General features: G+C 41.3%; 1 protein-coding gene across 2 annotated transcripts in view; it reads left to right on the forward strand.

The window, feature by feature from the left end:
• Positions 1-3118: 3118 nt before the first annotated feature.
• The window catches only part of CRISPLD1 (cysteine rich secretory protein LCCL domain containing 1), a 51733-nt gene continuing 37760 nt past the window's right edge, over positions 3119-17091 (forward strand). Inside the window, exons 1-3 of one of the 2 annotated variants that reach the window (XM_043880274.1) lie at positions 3119-3249; positions 3601-3888; positions 4827-5146. In XM_043880274.1, the coding sequence (XP_043736209.1) occupies positions 4889-5146 (258 nt within the window). In that variant the 5' untranslated portion in view covers positions 3119-3249; positions 3601-3888; positions 4827-4888. Of the gene's footprint in view, positions 3250-3416; positions 3889-4826; positions 5147-17091 lie in introns of those variants that run through there. The other variant, XM_043880273.1, reaches the window with a different exon arrangement.

Below are 17091 nucleotides of genomic sequence, written 5' to 3' on the forward strand. Positions count from 1 at the left end.
AGGCAAGAATACTGGAGTGGGTAGCCATTTCCTTCTCCAGGGGATCTTCCCAACCCAGGGATTAAACCCGGGTCTCCTGCATTGGAGGCAGATTCTTTAACATCTGAGCCACTAGGGAAGCCAAATTTAAAATTACATGTTTTAAAACATTGCATTACATTGATTCCATCTCCCAAAACACAACACAAATTCTATTCCTACATCTCCCCAGCGGAGGATGGACTTACTAACAATATGATGATGGAACAGCCAGTGTGCGTGTTTGAGATTGAGGTTTAGGGCCATGAAACTATGCAGTGGGTTAAATACCTAGAGATGAACATATACCCAATTTTGAAACATGGGGATAGAAAAGCCATATAAGAATACACTTAAAGATAATTCCTCAGTATGCAGGTGAGCAGAACATAATAGCAGCAGCACAGAGAAAATATGACATTGTCAAAGGAAGGTATCCTCTTTGTAGAAATATATTTGTTAGAATGCTCTGAGCTGCAAGTAACTGAATTCCTAAGTCAGTGTGGCTTAAACAATACATTTCCTGTCTTGTAGGGTTAGTAAAACAAGGCTAGGTATTCAGTGACTGCTCAGGGGCAGGGAGACTCAGGCACTGTCTGTCTTTCTGCTCAGCCAATATGGTAAGCCTGTCTTCAGACTTGTCCCTCTTTGTATGATAACAGGTCCATATTTAAATTTCACAAACTCATACATTAGCACCTGAGGGACATTTTCTCTTTTTGCATCTCTTTTTTATTACAAAACAAAGCCCTTGCCAACCTTTGTTTTCACCCAAGCAGATTTCTTCCCTCCTTTCAGGATCCAGGGTTGCAAGTCATATACAGGTTAAGTCAATTACTGGTAGCTAAGTCAACTACTGGTAGTGTGATGATTGCCTTTCACTAGTCAACATTCATCTCCTGAGGATAGTTTGACAGAATGTGAGCAAGTGAACACCCCCAGGAAATTGGCAGCTATGGGCTTGGAAGAAAAGGGGTGGAAGGCTGGTTTTGGGTTAGGCGACCAACAGTGTCTGCCACAAGAAAGTAGCAATGCTAAAAACAACCGTGGCTTTTACAAGTATCAGTCTTAGCCACAAACCAAAGTGCACCTTATACACGAATTTTGTGACACTTTCTTTAGTCTCCACACAGATCTCCCAACAAAAAATTAAAAAGTGAAGAGTGTCATTTGTAGAGTATTCCAGAACATTGTGTTTGATTACTCTTTAAAATGACATCCCCAGCATATATATTAAACCAGATATGACATGACATATTATCAAAGTGTTAATGCTTAATATTGCTAATGTTTAAATCATTCCTTTATATAAAAATATGACCCACAGGAGCAGATTGGAAGCCAGCAGAAACACTGAGACAAGGAATACAAACTTATATTTTCTTGCCTGGAGAAAGTTTGGGAATTAAAACCTTAAAACCAAAATTAATTGTCTTTAATGTAAGCCTTTAGGTGTGTGATCTGTGTATTTTGTGGAAAGTTTTATGATGGAAACATTCAAGAGTCAATGCATTTAACTTCATTTCTTAGCATCTTAACTTAAATTCTCTTTGAAAATGTTTCAAGTAATGTTATTACTCTTAACTCTTTTTTATTTGATACTCAGTATACTTTCCAACAGGGCTTCCCAGGTGGCTCAAGTGGTAAAGAATCTGCCTGGCAATGCAAGAGACACAGGAGACACAGGTTTGATCCCTGTGTAGGGAAGATCCCCTGGAGTAGGAAATGGCAACCTGTTTCAGTATTCTTGCCTGGAAAATTCAATGGAGAGAGGAGCCTGGTGGGCTGCAATCCATGGGGTTGCAAAAGAGTCAAACACTACTGAGCAACTGGGCACACATACATGCATAATTTCCAGTACATTAAAATTGCAGTATATAAAAGTGTTCTTCATCTGATATGACAAATGAAAATTCTTGTATCACATACTTTGGGGTCTTTCATCAGTTTCCAAGAAGGAAAACCAACGCAAAAAGTTATAAATATTTGAAAAGTGCAAATGTAACAAGTTGCTAAAAATGACACCTTCTATGAAACTGGTTATGTGCATCAACACTTTTCACCTTCTGGGTTCTTCTGCTAAGCCATATTTCCCTTTTGTTTCTTTTCTATATTTGAGAGGAAGCAAGGTCTCATGTTCATCAGAGGCATAGATGTGAATTTTTTTTTGGTTTGATAAAGTAATTGGGTGGTGGAATTTTGGAATTACTTTCAGAGTTTTACTTTATTTGATCATATGCGATAGACAGTAGCTTCCCTGCTGGCTCAAGCGGTAAACTCTGCCCACAATGCAGGAGTGAAGTTGCTCAGTCATGTCCGACTCTTTGCAACCCCATAGGCTGTAGCCCACCAGGCTCCTCTGTCCATGGGATTCTCCACGCAAGAATACTGGAGTAGGTTGCCATTTCATTCTCTAGGGGATCTTCCCAACCCAGGGATTTAATCTGGGTCTCCGGAATTACAGGAAGATTCTTCACCATCTGAGCCACGAGGAAAGCCCACAGAGGGAAAGTAAAGGTAAATAAATCAAATAATTGCTTAATAAAAAAAGTACCTGTAGAAGTAGCACCACATTAATTATGGTGAGCCTTTATGAACTTAAAATTAGTAATTTTCCTACTTCGAATTTTAGCATGAACATCTAGGAGACTGACTCTCATTTCACTATCACTTCTAGGTTTGGGTATTGAATTCCTGTCAAGATAGCTCTGATAAATTGAGGCTACTCTTTGTATCAACTCCATAAATGTTTACATCATTAGAAAGAAAAAGAAAAGTGCTGCGGTCACCTTACGAAGCGAATGCAACATATTTTAAGGATGAAGTGGGGCTCTCAGCTGTCAGGCAACCCTGAGTCACAGATCATCCATCACTGTATGAAATCCTTGTCCCATTTGTTCATCATCATCAATGTTCTAACGCAGCAAAAAAGAACAAGTTTCTAATTCTAGACAACCGGTCTAGGTAATGGAAGTGATTCCCTGGAGAAAATAAAAGGACAAGACTTCTGTTCCCCTAGCCTACGCTCCCCTGTCCCAGTTACCTTTCCCAGTTTCCAAAGTAACCTCACTCCACCCGCTACGCGCGCTCTCTGGGACAGCTCCTTGTTTAGCATCGAATCTGGAAGGAACTAGAAGGCTCTCGGAAAGTTGGGGGAACTGCGAGGGGGCGTTGGGAGTTTGATCCTCCTTGCATACGGCCTCTCACCGGGTCCAGACCTCCCACTCTCTGGTCTCTGAAGCCCAAGCTACCGCCACAAACGCCAGGCGTCCTGGCGGCGCTGGGCCGGGGGGCGGGGAGCGGGGATGGTGAAGCGGGTGGGGAGAAGCCGGGCGGCCTCTCCTCGCTCCCGCCGCGGGCACGCGTCCAGGGCTGGGCAGAGGTGGGGGTGGGCGAGCAGGGGCGCTCACGTCACGTGCGCGCGCGCGGGGACCGCAATAAATGCCCGGGCGCTCGGGGGAGCGGCGGAAGCGCTCTGCGCCTGGCTCTGCGCGCGGCGGCTGCACCCAGCGGGAGCGCGGGGTCGCCTGCAGCCTTCGCCGCCCAGCCTGACCCGAGTCCCCGCCCCTCTCGCTCCTGCAGCTTCTGCTCCGAGACGCTCGGGCGCCCACCCTGCAGAGCTAACCAGGCCGCTGCCGTTCCACCCCAGCCTCGGCCTCCCAACTTCGCCGCGCCTTTCCCAGCTCCGGCTTCCAGGTCCGAGGGGAGCCGCCGAGGCCGAGGATAGCAATCCCCCTGCAGGCAGCGCCGGAGGACGCGCGGCGCCCGGGTCCTGCCCGAACCGGGCCGTCTGTGTGCTGGCTGCAGGCGGCTGGGGAGGCCGGCCGTCTGGTTCGGCTGATCCATCTTAGGAAACTTCACACTGGAGAGGTAAGTCGTCAAGCTCCCACCCTCTTCTATCTACTTTTTTCTTCTTAAACTCTACTTAAAAAAAAAAAAAAATCCACTTGCAGAGAACGGTCGATCACGGAGGGGTGGGTGTGTACTCGGAAAGCAGCCACGATGGAGAACTCTGGGCTCTCCTGCTTATCAGTGAGTTTGTGAATTTCACCTCCTTTGGTTTGGGTGAACGGTGTGCGCCTGCGGCGTGTGGCCGGAGAGGCTCCCAAACCGCCCGTGGACTGTTGTCTTCATCGGGTGCGGGCCACAGGTTAGGCACACGCTTTCTAGGAAATAATGATTTTTTTTCTTCTTGACCTGTGCCTGTATGCTAAGATACTTCCCCCAGTGACCTTAACTGTTCACTTGCATTAATTCACTGGTGCCTTTAGAAGTCTCTATGGACATAGGTATGCGTAAAATTTTGTACTTCTTTAAAACATTTACCCTCGATTTCATAATTTTGTTGACATTCTGAATGTTTGAACCAGAGATGGGGCACTGAGATAAAATACCTTGAAACACAGAGAGAAACACGGATCTCTGGATTGCCTGATAAAACATTCTAGGATAAACATTCTAGGACCCTTTGCAGGCTGTGTGCCACAAAAAGCCATTTAAAGATTTGTAATTCAGAAATCGCTTTCAAGCTTTAACTCTTCTGGGTTGCTTTTGCCATTTGTTTTTGGCATCATGTACATTATCTTGGAAAATACGGTTTTCTGTTTTGTGGGAAAGGTGCACTGTGAAAAGTCCTCTGGAGTAAAAATGGATTGGAGAAAATTTATTTCAAAATTTATTCCGTTTGCTGGAATTATGTAAACAGATCAAACTGGCTCCATCCCTTTGTGACTGTTGTATTATTTTTGTTGTTAGAAAATTAATGTGTGCCGGGATTTTCACCCTAATTGCACTACATGTCCTTATAGCCAAAAGGAGTGGAAGAGCCGGTGTTGGAGATTTTCCCGGGGAAATCCTGAGAGCATTCATTATGAAGTGTACCGTGCGGGAGTGGTTCAGGGTAACCACAGTTCTCCTCATGGCCCGAGCGATTCCAGCCATGGTGGTTCCTAATGCCACTTTATTGGAAAAACTTTTGGAAAAGTACATGGATGAGGATGGTGTGTGGTGGATAGCCAAGCAAAGAGGGAAAAGGGCCATCACAGACAATGACATGCAGAGTATCTTGGACCTTCATAACAAGTTGCGAAGTCAGGTGTATCCTACAGCTTCTAATATGGAGTATATGGTAAGAATATTTTTCAAATGGTATGTACATAGAAATGTTTAATGATGCTTTTAGCTCCCGTGGTTAAAATCCATCCTGCTGATACTTAATGTTTGACCATTTGTCCTGTATGAAGCTTTTAAAAAAGATTTTCTTCAAGAGTATTTTCTTCTGCATTTTTTTTTTCATTTTTTAAAGTTTTATTGGAGTGTGGTTGCTTTACAATGTTGTTAGTTTCTGCTGTATAGCAAAGTGAATCAGTTATATATGTAGCTGTTCTTTTTTAGATTTCTTTCCCATATAGGTCATTACGGAGTATTGAGTCAAGTTCTCTGGCACCACTTTTTTTAATCCATCTTTGATTAAAATCCATCTTTGCAATTTTCCAATCTTGTTACTACACACAAGCAGTGGTGTAGTCCTGTATATTCTTTTGTTGTTGTTTTTTTTTAAACACTGCCACAAGGCTTGTGGGATCTTGGCTCCCTGACCAGGGATTAAACCTAGGCCCTGGACAGGAAAAGCATGGAGTTCTAACCACTGGACCGCCAGGGAATTCCCTGTCCTATATATTCTTCTACATATTCTTTTATTAGTGTTCCTTTCATTTTAAGAGATCTATAAATTTCAGAGTAAAATTAAATACCTTCAGATCTAATGTTCCAACTAAGTACTTTAAATTCTGCTCTTAGGAGAAAGATTCCTGTCCCGAAAATGCTGTACAGTTGATGTATTTGCTTTTAAATGACTTAGTAGAAAAATTGTTTCCTAATTCCTAATTGATGGAATCTTCTTATGAATGGTGGACCTGAAAAAATCAAGGATGAATAATTTGAAGACAGTTTCCAGATGACTGATGTGTGCATACACACACACACACACACATATACATATGTGTATGTAGATACATTATAGATAGATAGGTATAGGGTCTCCCAGGTGGCGCAGTGGTAAAGAATCCACCTGCTAATGTAGGAAACACAGAGTCGCAGGTTTGATCCCTGGGTCAGGAAAATCCCCTGGCTGAGGAAATGGTAACCCACCCCAGTATTCTTGCCTGGAAAATCCCATGGACAGAGGAGCCTGGTGGGCTACAGTCCATGGGGTCACAGAGAGTCAGACGTGACTGGGCATGCGCGCATGGTTATAAAGTATATGTATACTTTTATATATATATATATATGTATATATATATATATATATAGTTTCTAATGGGCCATTGTTTCTTAGCAGTATGTAAATGACATGTTATAAAGTGTACTTTTCTGTGGTTGCTTTATGTTAAGGAATACTTTGGCAATAACTTTTTACCCTCTGAATTTATTTGTGAACTTCAAAGTGTGAAAATACGTTCGGGTAAAGGATTCAATAAAAATACGTGATATCCTTAATAACCTTATATGAATTCTGAGAGTCAATTAGCAAGTTTGAGAAACAAAATTACTTTTTAAAGACTGTTAAATAATACTTTTTCAAGACTGTAACTCATTAACATTAGGATACTTCATACCCTAAATATATAGAAAAATTTTCAAAAATCTTACTGCTTGCATGAATTAGGACTGCACTAGCAAAGTTTCCACGTGGCTCAGCAGGTAAAGAATCCACCTGCAATGCAGGAGACCTGGGTTCGATCCCTGGGTTGGGAAGATCCCCTGGAGAAGGGAAAGGCTACCCACTCCAGTATTCTGGCCTGGAGAATCCCATGGACTATACAGTCCCATGGGGTCACAAAGAGTCGTACACGACTAAATGATTTTCACAATAATAGCAAAGATCGATAATTTTCATTGATGACAACAAACTTAATGAACATTGATGCTGACATTTCTCCTTTGGACACATTGCAGGGTCCTGTTAATTTTAATATATTCTAGTTTTTCCTTTTTTTTTTTCCACTTACATTAGTTTGGATAGGTATTCTCTATTTTGGTAACTTGGATGAAACATGGAAATTCTAAGTTCTCATTATATATTACAAAATATTTCCTTATATTATTTTAACTTTTACTAGAAAAATATTTTACCCTAAAGAAAGTAGGTAGCATGCAAGAGAAGTCATCAGAGATAAGGAATCAGTCCCAACCATCAGGCTGTAGGGGTTTAAATTCTGGCACTGATACACTTCTGGCTTCCCAAGAGGCTCTAGGAGAAAAGGACCCTCCCCCAAAAGTAGAAGAAATAAGAGATATGGGTTCGATCCCTGGGTCGGGAAGATCCCCTGGAGATGGACATGGCAACCCACTCCAGTGTTCTTGCCTGGAGAATCCCATGGACAGAAGAGCCTGGCGGGCTATTGTCCATAGGGTTACACAGAGTCGGACATGACTGAAGTGGCTGAGCATGCATGCACGCACCCACCCACTTTATGACTTTGGACAAATCATAAATTGCCCTCTACTTTAGTTTCCGCATGTCTAACAGACGAGCTCACCTCAGAGGGGTGTTGTGAGGGTTATGTAAGAAATGAGATGACCTGTGTAAAGTTTAGCTTATTATCAACCATATTGCAATTACAAGGTCCTGGTAAGTGTTACTAAGACATAAAACCAATACTATGTTTCCGTGAAAATGAAGTCGCTCAGTCATGTCCTACTCTTTGTGACCCCATGGACTGTAGCCTATCAGGGTCCTCCGTCCATGGGATCCTCCAGGCAAGAATACTGGAGTGGGTTGCCGTTTCCTTCTCCAGGGGATCTTCCCAACCCAGGGATCAAACCTGGGTCTCCCGCATTGCAGGGCAGACGCTTTACCATCTGAGCCACCAGGTTTCCTTAATACCATTTAAATAGCCCATCTGAAATTTGTTTGCTCTTTTCAAAATTCTGTGCCATGCGTGATATGACATCAGTAATGTCTCCCATTTTCTATTTTAAAATGTTTGTTCAAAGTACAGAATTCTCTGACTTCTTCATCTGTGAGCTTTCAAACAGAAAGAGCCAGTTAATTATGGAGTTTTTCCAAGTAGGCCACCCTATGCTTATTCCATGTTGATAGGTACTCAGTTGCATTTTATTCAAAATAAGGAAGAACTTGGGAGTTCAAACCCCAAAAAGAAATCTGAGAATATTTGTGTGTGTTTTAAGTAATATGGAAATAATGAAAGAACAGTTCTGTGATTCGTTTTCTATGTCTGACTTCCAAAGAAAATAAGTGCCTATTGTATGATGTATGGTCTAGAATGTTTATATGCACTTCTCTTCAATTTCATTGCTTTCGTTCTTTCCTTGAAATGTAGATTCAGAAACCAGCCAAGGTTTATGTTGCGTTGCCCTTAGATACTATGAACACTAGAACTATGTCTTGGCTAATAACTGGGCTGCAGAGGAGTTTATTTCCCAACGGTAACACAGGAACACATTTTCTAGAATACACATAGAAGGGGACGTCTAAAAGAACAATGCTGCTTTATTTGAAACACTGTTGATTTATATTTTATATAATAATAATGTAAGTACAGATGTTGATCGACCCATGGAAAGAAAATTGGTTCAAATAGTTGACTGAAGTGTATTTTTAAGGGAGAATGGATACATGTACATGTATGACTGAGTCCCTTCACTGTTCACTTGAAGCTATCACAATATTGTTAATTGGCTATGAAGTGAAGTGACAGTCGCTCAGTCGTGTCCGGCTCTTTGTGACCCCATGGACTATACAGTCCATCAAATTCTCCAGGCCAGAATATTGGAATGGGTAGCCTTTCCCTTCTCCAGGGGATCTTCCCAACCCAGGAATGGAACCCAGGTCTCCCACATTGCAGGTGGATTCTTTACCAACTGAGCTATCAGGGATATCCCAATAAAAAATAAAAAGATTAAAAAAAATTCTTTCAGGGGACTTCCCTGATGGTCCAGTGGCTAGGATTTCATGCTTCCAATGCAGGGAGCCTGGATTCAATCTCTGGTCAAGGAACTAGGTCCCACGTGACTCAATTAAAGATTCTACATGCTGCAACCAAATAAATATTTAAAAAAAAAAAGTGTATTTTGATAAAATGAAAAGCTAAAGAGTCACTTTCTATAGAATCTGCAGTACTGTGTGATAAGTGCCACTGCTTTTGGCCACTTACACTCCCCTTCTCCAGGAGATTTTCCTGATGCAGGGATGGACCCCGGGTCTCCTGCATGGCAGGCAGATTCTTTACCATCTGAGCTACCACAGAAGTCCTATACTCTGTTATACTGCATTAAAAGTTTGAATAGCCAGTTACCTTATGTACATTTGGTGCTTGTTTTAGTCTGTTTTTTGTGTTTGAACCTACCGCAGCCAAGCCACATCCATGTTCATTAACATCGCAACCCTACCCCTACTCTAAGGTTCATTAATTAATAGGGTTAAAAATGACCTCCAGAAGGCCACATCTTTGCTGGAAGAGCTTATAGGCTGATTGAGAAGAAAGAATAGACACATCTGAAAATTTTCAAGTAGGCAGGAACATGAAATTCTTCGTTCACATGTATGATTGATGCCAGGGGATCACAGGGTACTGGAATATTCCTACAGGAGAGTTAATCAATGGGGAAGATGACGTTTATGTTGTTTCTGGCAGATAGTCAGGACCACAAACTGTGGCCAAGAGTGAAGGGCATGTCTCAGCTGGAAGAGGAACCAACATGCTGAATCTAAAAAGCTATGATACAGAGTAACTTATTTACAAAACAGAAACACACTCAGAGACCTAGAGAAGGAACTTACTGGTTGCCAGTGGGGAAGGATGGTGGGGAGGGATACCTAGGGAGTTTGGGGTCACATGTACCCTCTGCTGTATTTAAAATGGATAACACACAAGGACCTACTATATAGCACAAGGAACTGTGCTCAGTGTATGTGGCAGCCTGGGTGGGAGGGGAACTTGGGGGAGAATGGATACATGTATATGTCTGGCTGAGTCCCTGTGCTATGCCCTGGAACCATAACAACATTGTTAATTGGCTGTATTCTAATGAAGTTTAAAAAAAAAGGAATCAACAAAGTGGAGTGGCTGACTGTTTTTCTAGGAAACCAGAAGCAGAGTAGGTTGATGAAAGCAAAGCCCTGTGGTAGAATCAGGGAGAGGAGAAATGCATTATTAATTATAGAAACCAGTTACCTGAGCAGAGAGATTACAAGTGTTTAATTCAGGATACATTGAAAAACTGAAGCTTTTAGGTCATCAAATGAAGCTGTTACTGAAGAGGCAGTGGATATTTGAGGAAGAAACAGTGCCTTTAGACCTGTGTTGTCTCTGCTGCTTACTGGCATGTGAAGTCTGACAGCAACGATTTTTTTTTGGCATTGTTTTTGTCATTGGTAGACTTGGTATAGGGATACCAATTCTATACCAGCCCATGGACTATATATTCCTATGTATATAGGTTTAGGAACATATAGCCCATGGGCTGCAGTGAGATAAGTGATTTGATCCTGTTGAGCATACTGTTATTTTCCTTCAAGCCTTTCCTTTTTGTGGGTATTAGCCCTATCACTCGGAGAAGGCAATGGCACCCCACTCCAGTACTCTTGCCTGGAAAATCCCATGGACGGAGGAGCCTGGTGGGCTGCAGTCCATGGGGTCACTAAGAGTAGGACACAACTGAGCGACTTCACTTTCACGCATTGGAGAAGGAAATGGCAACCCACCCCAGTGTTCTTGCCTGGAGAATCTCAGGGACGGGGGAGCCTGGTGGGCTGCCATCTATGGGGTCGCACAGAATCGGACACAACTAAAGTGACTCAGCAGCAGCAGCAGCCCCATCACTTGGTTCTTTTATTTTAATTTTTTTGGTTATTTCTTCATCATGTTGTTGTTGTTGTTGTTCTGTAAGTCATGTCTGACTTTTTGTGACCCTATGGACTGCAGCACAAGAAACTTCCCTATCCTCCTCTGTTTTCTGGAATTTGCTGAAGTTCATGTCCATTAAGTCAGTGATGCTATCTAAGCATCTCATTCTCTGCCACCCTCCTCTCCTTTTGCTTTCAATCTTTCCCAGCATCAGGGTCTTTTCCAAGGGTCTTGCTCATCTCTTCAAACTTTACTTTTGGCCCCCATGGTTTTACTTTTGGTCTTCTCCCTTCCTGGGGAATTATATCTATTCCTTTGACTTTAAATACTATCTGTCTGTTGATGGCTCCGGGGTGACACTCCATCTGATAGTCTTCTTTGAGCATTGTTTTCATGTTTCCTACTGTCCACTGGGTCATCTCTTGAATCTTAAAGTAATATTGTAACATTGCTTCAAGTACTGTTACTTCAAGTTTAAGATGTTTAAAAAGAAAATGAGCTGCTTTTGTTCCACTCTTGCCCATGGTCATCCTTCCCTCCCTGGATTCTTTCTCAGTGAATGTCATAGACATCTGCTAAGTCCTGTCCAAACAAAAACAGATCATTAGGGATATCCTCAACTCTTGCCTTGGTCTCATTCCCTCTGTCCACTTCCATGTAATATGTACACACAAATATAAATACACAGTTACTTGCCAGAGTCTTAGACTCTGTCTTAGAAATGTTTGAATCTATCTCTTATTTCACCAAAACCTGTGTTCTTTGTCTCCCTGAGACAGGCATTACAGCTGCCCCTGCAGAAGATTATACTATCTAGTCTTACTTTATTTCTACTTTAATCTACCTTCCTCACTGCTACACAATCTGTCTTTTCCCTCAAACAAATCTCTGGTGCTTACTCAACTGTCCAAAGCTTCTGTTAACTTTTGGCTTCTCACAAGTTAAAGCCCATCTTGAAGAACTTACAAAAGGAAGCATGTCTAGTCCAATAAGCCCCATAGCCCTCAACTCCCTTTGTTGTTGTTGTTCAAATTCATGTCCATGGAGTCGGTGATGCCATCCAACCATCTCATCCTCTGTCGTTCCCTTCTCCTCCTGCCCTCAATCTTTCCCGGCATCAGGGTCTTTTCCAATGATTTGGCTATTTGCGTCAGGTGGCCAAAGTATTGGAGCTTCAACTTCAGCATCAGTCCTTACAATGATCTTTCAGGGTTGATTTCCTTTAGGATCGACTATTTTAATCTCCTTGCTGTCCAGGGGACCCTCAAGAGTCTTCTCCATCCAGCACCACAGTTTGAAAGTTCAACTCCCTGGCATATAATTGAATCTGTGTTCACATTAAACTATACACTGTTCTTTCTTTTTTATTTATTTAAAATGCATTTGGCTGTGCTGGGTCTTTCTTGCTGTGCGTGTGCTGTGTTTAATTACTCAGTCGTGTCTGACTCTGTGACCCCATGGACTGTAGCCCGCCAGGCTCCTCTGTCCATGGGATTCTCCAAGCAAGAACACTGGAGTGGGTTGCCATGCCCTCCTCTGGGGGATCTTCCCGACCCAGGGATCAAACCCACATCTCTTACGTCTCCTGCGTAAGCAGGTGGGTTCTTTACCACTAGAGCCACCTGGGAAGCCAAAGTATTTTATTTAAGCCTGTTTATAGTATTGAAGTTTTGTTGCAATTAAATATATACATGTCCATTTTCCTTTCAAGACTGAATTTCCTGGAAGGATAAGGATGTATTTACCTTTACAACTGTGTGTCTGATGCATAGATGTACCCAGTAGATATTAATATTTGTTGATTGAATACTGTGGAATGTTCAGTAAATATGTGTTGAATAAAGCCATGGATGGAAAATAGATAAAATTATATGATATAAATATAAAGGACAAAGAAAGAGGAATTAAAATAAGGAAAATTCTATAAGTACGATATCATCAACACCAGAGATAAGTTGGAAATATCAGAGATGAAGAATAAGTCAAGTAATTCAGAATTATTTTTTCTATTTTTAAAAATATTCATGGTGTACTAAAAATTGTCCTATAATATAGAGCTGCTGAACAGTGGTTAAGATGTTCAGATGCTCTGGAATTTAAATAATAAATTAATGCATATTTATCTCTTGTAACAACTCTTTAATAAGTCTCTTAAATTATAGATTGGCTAAAATCCAAAATAACTCACTGTGATAGAAAGTGTATCTAAGTCTAGAATGTCCTTTAGCAACAATTGGACATATTCCCTAAAAATTGTGTATGTGTCATTTGCCTTTGTACATGCTCAGTCATGTCAAGCTCTTCTGTTCATGAGGATTCTCCAGGCAAGAATACTGGACTGGGTTGCTGTTTCCTTCTCCAGCAAATCTTCCTGACCCAAAGATCGAGCCGTGTCTCACGATGCCAATTATACAAGCTATTTCCCGTTATTGTAACTATTTCCATGTCAGTCACAGAACAGTTGACAGACACTCTGCTGGGAGGGCTGATGGCTGTACCTGCTTGCTGTTACTTCACGTATGATAAGACTCGGGACAGAAGTTTTGCACAGCATTTTCCCAAATGTAGAACAAAATACATCTAGCTGCCTGTCCTTCCACTGGGCAACCAGAGGCTCCAAGCCAACAGCTAGTCATACTTGCAGTCCATGGTACATGTTTTGGTACAAACAATGGCTTAGTACCAGTTTGTCACTTAAACTATTTATATGGCCATGCTTAACACTGGAAATGAAGTGATTTTTCTTCTGTGCAGATTTTTCTTCTGTTCAGCAGATAACTGCAGAAACTGGTCAAGGAGCGATGTAGCCCCCAACCCAGGGTGATGTTAATCTGGGCTCTGCCCTATTTCTGACTAGCTGTGGCCCTGAGTCCAAGCCTAAAAAAAGTTAATTTTAGCTTGTGAGTTGCTCTCACAAAGCAACTCTTATAAACGTACATTTTCTGACATTATCTGCCACCAATGACATATATCATTGTCACTGAATAAAACAATGTATGGATATTGTATTATCCATATAATACCCTGATTCTGGGAAAGATTGAAGGCAGGAGGAGAAGGGGACAACAAAGGATGAGATGGTTGGATGGCATCACTGACTCGATAGACGTGAGTTTGAGCAAGCTCCGGGAGTTGGTAATGGACAGGGAAGCCTGGCAAGCTGCAGTCCATGGGGTTGCAAAGAGTCAGACACAACTGAGCACCTGAAATGAACTGATACAATACCCAGAGAAAATGCAATTAATAAATTGATGGCCTCATAACTCATTTACCCAGAGCTTAATGTTGACAAATTTCTTACCTTGCTAAAAGTGGCCAGAATTCACTGCAAGTAAGGTGTTATTTCAACTCTTGATTCCTAAAATGATTATTTTTCTGTGTTCTGGCACTTGCCTGGTAGTTTTCAAAGTTAAATATTTGCATCTTTTAAGGGTATGCAGTGTAATCTATATGCACTTAAAAGTTCATGAAATATCTTGACTGAAAGATTGTTACTCCTATTTAAGGTTTTTAAAGTTTCTTTCTTCTTGATTTATTTAATTTTCTTAAACATTTAATTTTGTTAAACAGTTTTTATTTTACTTCACTAATATTATTTAGATATAGTAAAGCTTTTTTTTAAAGTTAATTTGTATACAGAATTGAAAAGTTTTTAAAACCTTAATTTGGATACATAGTATTTTTTTTTTTAGCATTGACACTTCATATTAATGTAATTTTCATTTTGAAAGTTGCACTTGTAGATGGCAATACCTGTAGGAAGAGAGTTACATTACAGCTCAGTTGCTTGAATTTGTTAGCTACCCTGTGATTCTGGGAGATTAAAGATCCCTCATTAAATGAGAGCAGATCTAGGATCTTAGAAATGCAAGGCATGAGAAGCAGTTTCACAGGAGAGTGGACTACCCGGAGCCAGAAAAGTGTCACAAAGTTTTGAAATTGTTATTGTTGTTTATTCCTTCATTTGACAAGTATTAGTTTACCAAATGCCTGTCACCATTGAGGGCCCAGCTGTAAATACAACAAACAGTCTAACTTGCCTAGAATAGGTGTAAAAACCCTAACTCTCCCAACTCAGCAAGTGGCCCGTGTGGCTGACACAAGGAGTGTGAAAGTCGTGTAGAAAATGAGGTCCAGCTTTCACTGAGGAGAACAGATACACGTCACTGTAGTCATTGTAGAGACTCCCTCTGAATCCAAGTGACAAGAAGTCATTTGAACAGAGGAATATAATGATCTTATTAATACTTATGCTCACTCAGAATCAATTTGAATCTGTTGAGAATAGACTTTACGTGGTGGGAGGTAGGGCCATAGTATGGGCAGGGAGTCAAGAATACTGCAGTAACCAGTCCAGCAGCTGATGGTGGCTAGGAGTGGGATGGCACCTTGAAGGTGAGAAGTGGTATAGTGTGAATCCACACTAAATCTCATTTGTATTCATGACATCAACTTTGATAAATTCAAGGAAGCCTTGCTTCAAGACTCATGCAATTGGCTTGGGCAACCAGGCAGCCAAGTTCCCACATCTAGTGCAATGTCTAAATCCATCCCAGCCCTGACTGCAGTTTTTGAACACTGGTGGTACTTTCCATCCTGGTTTGAATATCAGTGGGGAAAAAAAGGAAAGAAAAAAAAATCAATGGGGAAATTTCAATTTGTCCTGACTTCTGGAAATCTGCAGGTTACCCGTTGCCATTTCACCCACCCAGTTCCAAGAGCGGAGAAGAGATAGAAGCAAACTTTGTCTCCTCACTTCCTAGGGTACTGATACTTGCTGTTTTTCCACATGGTCTGCCCTCACCTCCACACTACTCTCCCATTCCCGCTAAAAGCAAGAGGAAGTGAGAACTATAGCAGAAAGGACAGTGATGTAGCTCCTGCTCATTAAACCCCCATTGCACCATTGTGGGGTATGTCACTGGGATTTGATTCCATCTTGGAGGTAACATAGACATATTTTGGATGCTTGGTGTAGCTGTAAAGATTTTGCTTGAGGAACTGGGAAATATTGGAGTTACCATTTTTTAAGATATGGAAGAATGTGGCTTGACCAGCTTTTGGTAGAGATAGCTGAAGCTCAATTTTGGATAAATTAAACTTAAGATTTTTTCTTAAATATTCAAGTGAATTTTTCATGTGTGCAACTCGATATATGTGGTCTAATCTGGACCGTAAAGTAAGGATTCATCAGAATTTAGATGATGTTAAAGCCCCAGGAGAGATGAAATCATCAGGGGAATGAGTATAGAGGGAAGCTGGGCTTGGCTGCTCAGTCGTGTCTGACTCTTTGCAACCCCATGAATTGCAACTTGCCAGGTACCTCTGTCCATGGGGATTCTCCAGGCAAGAATACTGCAGTGGGTCGCCATGCGCTCCTCCAGGGAATCTTCCCATCCCAGGGATCGAACCCGGGTCTCCCGCACTGCAGGCGGATTCTTTACGGTCTGAGCCACCGTAGAAGGAAGAGATATTCACAAAGTGAGCCCTCGACATACTTAACAGTGTAGAGTTAGGGAAGGAGAGGAGGAACAGAACAGCAGATGGAGTTGAGAATTAAGAAAAAAACCAGGGAAGTAAGAGGTCCTGAAGTCAAATGAAGAAAGGCAGAAAGGATGATCAACTCTGTTAAATGTTCCTTATAAAGATCAAGTAAAATGAGGATCCTTGAATTCTGAGATATGGAGGCTATACCGGAAGTCTGATAAAACAGTTTGGGTATCATCATAGTAGTTCAAGGATGGTTCAGGGAAGAATGGATGGGAGAAATGATCAAGCTTGTTCACCCACTCATTCATCAAACATGAACTATCTCTTCTGGACCAGGTGATATCTGCAGCCTTAACTGTTTTCTAATCCAAAGTTTTCAACTTAGTTTTAGAAGAGGTAAGTCAGTTTAGAAGAGGTAAGTCAGTTTGGGAACATATCCGAAATTTATAATTGTAGTCGTTAGGGAAATGCAGTTTCTTTGCCTAATTGTTTCTTAGTTACCTTTACCGGGTGCCTTCATGAAAAGCAACATGGTCATTTATAATCATTTATAATCACAATTAAGAATGATATTTAGTTCAAGAACATTCTTTGCTTTTTGTTCAGCTGTGTTCTCTCACATACTTATCTTGGGAATTTATATAACCAAGAAATTATACAGGATTTAAAACTTAAATTCTCATCTTTTTAATGATTTTTACTAGTTGAATTT

The sequence above is a fragment of the Cervus elaphus genome, chromosome 21 (assembly GCF_910594005.1).
Source record: "Cervus elaphus chromosome 21, mCerEla1.1, whole genome shotgun sequence".
NCBI classification, from domain to species: domain Eukaryota; kingdom Metazoa; phylum Chordata; class Mammalia; order Artiodactyla; family Cervidae; genus Cervus; species Cervus elaphus.